The following is a 3,606-nucleotide window of genomic DNA, read 5'->3' as shown; positions in this document are numbered from 1 at the left end:
GCCTCTGGGGATGGGGTGGGGTGGGGGAGCTCAGGGGTCCAGGGACCTAAGGCTCTGGCTGGGGTGGGACTGCCTGGCCCCATGCCCTGGGCCACCCCACAGTCATTTCCTTATGTAACTATTCACTTTTGTTTCCTTGTTTTCTGGCATTTCAATGTTTGCCCAGTGCCGTGCCCAGCCCGTCCCATGAGTCTCAGCTTGTCCCAGCCTGGGCGCCTAGCTCCACACCTCTGCACACAGCTGGAGGGAGGAGGGCAGTGGCAGAGGGTTTCTCCCCGTCATGTGCGGTGAGTCAGTAAGAAATGGCACTGAAGGGTGACTCTGGCACAGCCCCACCCAGCCCATCACGGGCCCAGGGCAGCCACTGCTCCCACCCTTTTGAAGCAGAGGTCCGAGAGGGGCAGGAGAAAACCAGCCTGGAGCCTGACTCAGCACAGATCCCTTTATTGTGAAGCACTATAAATACAGACCTTCCCAAGGACATTGTGACCCCCCGTCACGGCGGGGCGGCCATCACAGAGCCGCGTGGTTACAGAAAACATTATAAAAATGGAGCCCCAGTCCAGCCGTGCAGGCAAACGCGACCCCTGGAACCCGAACACTGCACACTGGGGCCTCATGGCAGGATACAGCATTTGGCAAGTGATTGCAGGCAGGAGGGGCTTGGATTTGGGAGGAGGCAGAGAGGAGGGTCCTTCCCTTGCATTGTTCATCCAGTTCCTTCATGCATTCGAATTTGGCTGCTCCAGAACCGTCTGATGCTCGCTCCCACCACCTGGGAACAGGTGGAACCTGGGCCACAGAGGGCCCCCCAGGCTGTGGGAGGAGCAGGGGACACACCCCATACACAGCTCGGGGCAGTATGGGGGGGCTCCCCTGGAGAGTCCCTGTCATATTCCCTGCACTGCCCAGGCTGGTTGGTGGGGGGGATATATGGGGCAGCCCCTTTACTGTCCCCCATTAGGAATTTGCCCCATTAGTGCTCGCCCTCACATGGCCCAAACTCAGGGCCAGGCGTTGCAGGGTGGGGGGAGCAGTCACCCCCCCTCAACCCCCTCCTCCCCAGTGCAGCAACCCCCTGCCTTGTCAGCCCCACCCAGCACCCTGGAGTCCAGCTGCAGGAAGCACGTGGCAATGCTGGGAGCTCTGCTCCCGCTGGTCCTCGGGGAGGTGCCCCTAGAGATTGTCTGACGTCGCAGGGTTGGCGTAGAAGGCGTTGGTGCCATTGCCAGCGGCGATCTGGGGGGGAAGCAAAGGGGTTAGAGCCAGGCTAGGCCAATCCACCATTACCTCGCAACCAGGACCCCCAGGCAGGCAACCACCAGTACCCTTGTCAGCTTGGAAACTGGGTCTCTGAGGCCAGGGAGGGGCTCCCTGGGCCGAGCCCTGGCAAACAGGTCCCAGTCACATTCAATACCTGCCAGCAGGGAGGGACCTCAGGGACCGCTCCAGCTCCGCCGCCTCACGGGAGCATGGGGGGCACATGGTGGGGCTGGGGGAAGGTGACCCCACCCCAGAGCCCCGCAGGGCTGTGGATGCTTCACGGGGTTAATGTTCAGAGCACCTGACACCGCTGGAGCAAGCGCTGGCCTTCTGCCAACAGCACCACAAACAGCCCAGTGTCTACTGTAAATACGGCACTCGTCACGCGCCCAGCTCTGCCCCTCACTGCCCCCTGGACGCGCACAGGCCTGCCCTGCCCCGCAGGCAAGGGGTCCAGGCTGAGGGGGCACTCCCAGGGCAGGAGCGTCCCCACCCTCCAGGCAACACCAGCCCCTCCAAGGTGCCTGTGCACTGGCTATGCTCCCCCCGCCCCAGGATTCCCATGACTTGGCTCTTTTGTCTCAGCCATTAGCGGCCTGCAGAGGTAAATATTTACTCAGGCCGGGTGTTTGAACAGCCTGAGCAACTGGCTGCACAGATCAGAGGAGCTGGAGCCAGCCCAGCTAGGAACAGGGACCCGAGTAACACAAACACCCACTACTGGGGCCCAGCCCCACAGGAACCGCACCAGGGCCCAGCCCTCCCACGGCCAGGGTCGGGCAGCAGCACTTCTTCCTGCCATGCCAAATGCAGAGCCAGGGACAACGGTGACATGAGCCCCCCGCTGCCCACTCGTCCTAGTGCCAGGTCACGCCAGTGCCCGGCCCAGCACAGGCTGCTTGGCTGGCGGGGCTCATTGTGGATGCACCCACCCATGGCCGTGCAGAGAGACTGCAGGACTCGTGGGGCCGACATCACTAGGGTCCTCATGCAGTTAATGTCCCCCCAAGTCCTCTACCCCTGCACCTGATTAGGCCCGTCTTCACTGAGCACATTGGTGACCTTCCTCCCGTCATCGCCGACAAGTTCCCTGATCCCTCAGCCCCCCACCCCCAAGGTTTACTTGGAAAACAGTCTGTGCTTGATGCAGAGTGAGCAGCAGAGCCCTCTTGCCCCCCCATATGCAGCACCTCTGAGCTGGCCCCACAGGCCAGCAGACCAGCCCTCTCTATGTTCACAGCTGCCCAACCATCCTGGTACCTGCACCTGGCCTGGGGATGTGGGGCTGGCCTGGCTGAGACCATTTAACAGCAGAGTGACCCACTGCCCTGACAGGCTCCCCCAGTCCCTCAGGCGGTGTCAGGCTGGAACTGGGGATGAGGTGGTAACAGGGCCGGCACTTCCATTGAGGCGAACTAGGCAATTGCCTACAGCGCCACGATTTTCAAGGGGCAGCATTTTGCCGAGGGGGGGGCGGCAGGCGGCTCCAGTGGACATGCCACAGTCGTGCCTGCGGACGGTCCGCTGGTCCCACGGGGCTCTGGTGGTCCTCCCACAGGCACGGCTGCGGTAGCTCCACCGGAGCCGCGGACCAACGGACCCTCCGCAGAAATGGCTACGGCAGCTCCACCAGAGCCGTGGGAGCGGCACGCGGGGCGGCGAAATGGCCATTCACCTAGGGCGCGAAAAACTGTAGCGCCGGTCCTGGGTGGTAGGGGAGGCTGTTCAGTCACAGGGGACAGACGTGGAGCCGAGGAGGCACCAGCCACCCACTCTGGGCTGCTGGGGCCCCTCGGGGCTGGGGAGGGAAAACCGGAGCCCCACATACAGACTCTGCCTGCTCCAGCCCATGCCGCCCTCCCCGAGGGCACCTGCCACGTCGGGCTCTGCACAGGGCACAGCCCAGGCCTCAGCTGCCTCCCACCGGTCAGCAGGGACGGGCTCGGCTGAGGAAGCCCAGCGTTCCTGGGAGCACAGGGCCTGGCTCCAGCCAGGGTCCGTCAGGGCAGGCTGCCCCCAGCCGGGAGCCTCCAGCTGGGCATGAGAGTTACACTAACCCCCCGTCCCGGGGCAGGAGCGGGGCCGCCTGGTCTCCATGGGCACGGTGCCAGGGGCAGCGCCCAGCCAGGCCGCCCTGAGCAGGGGGCACAGCCGGCGCTGCCAAGACAACCATTGGTAGAGCGACTTCTCGGAGCCAGGCATCAGCCCCACCTCCACCCCACTCCATCCCTGCCCCACAACCTCATCCCGCAACCCCACCTCCATCTCTGCCCCACAGCCTCATCCTGCAACCCCACCCCCACCCCATCCCTGCCCCACAACCTCATCCTGCAACCCCACCTC

The 3,606-nt window shown here is 63.9% G+C and overlaps 1 protein-coding gene across 1 annotated transcript in view; it reads right to left on the bottom strand.

Moving 5' to 3' along the window:
- Positions 1-1,054: 1,054 nt before the first annotated feature.
- Positions 1,055-3,606, bottom strand: part of MUC1 (mucin 1, cell surface associated) — a 14,137-nt gene continuing 11,585 nt past the window's right edge. Inside the window, exon 7 of the mRNA XM_032767165.2 lies at positions 1,055-1,239. Coding sequence (XP_032623056.2) covers positions 1,177-1,239 — 63 coding nt within the window. The 3' untranslated portion in view covers positions 1,055-1,176. The remainder of the gene's footprint in view (positions 1,240-3,606) is intronic.

Source organism: Chelonoidis abingdonii, chromosome 11, assembly GCF_003597395.2.
Source record: "Chelonoidis abingdonii isolate Lonesome George chromosome 11, CheloAbing_2.0, whole genome shotgun sequence".
In the NCBI taxonomy this organism is placed as follows: Eukaryota; Metazoa; Chordata; order Testudines; family Testudinidae; genus Chelonoidis; species Chelonoidis abingdonii.
Note: the sequence above shows the minus strand (reverse complement) of the source record. Positions and strands in the feature narration are given on the sequence as shown.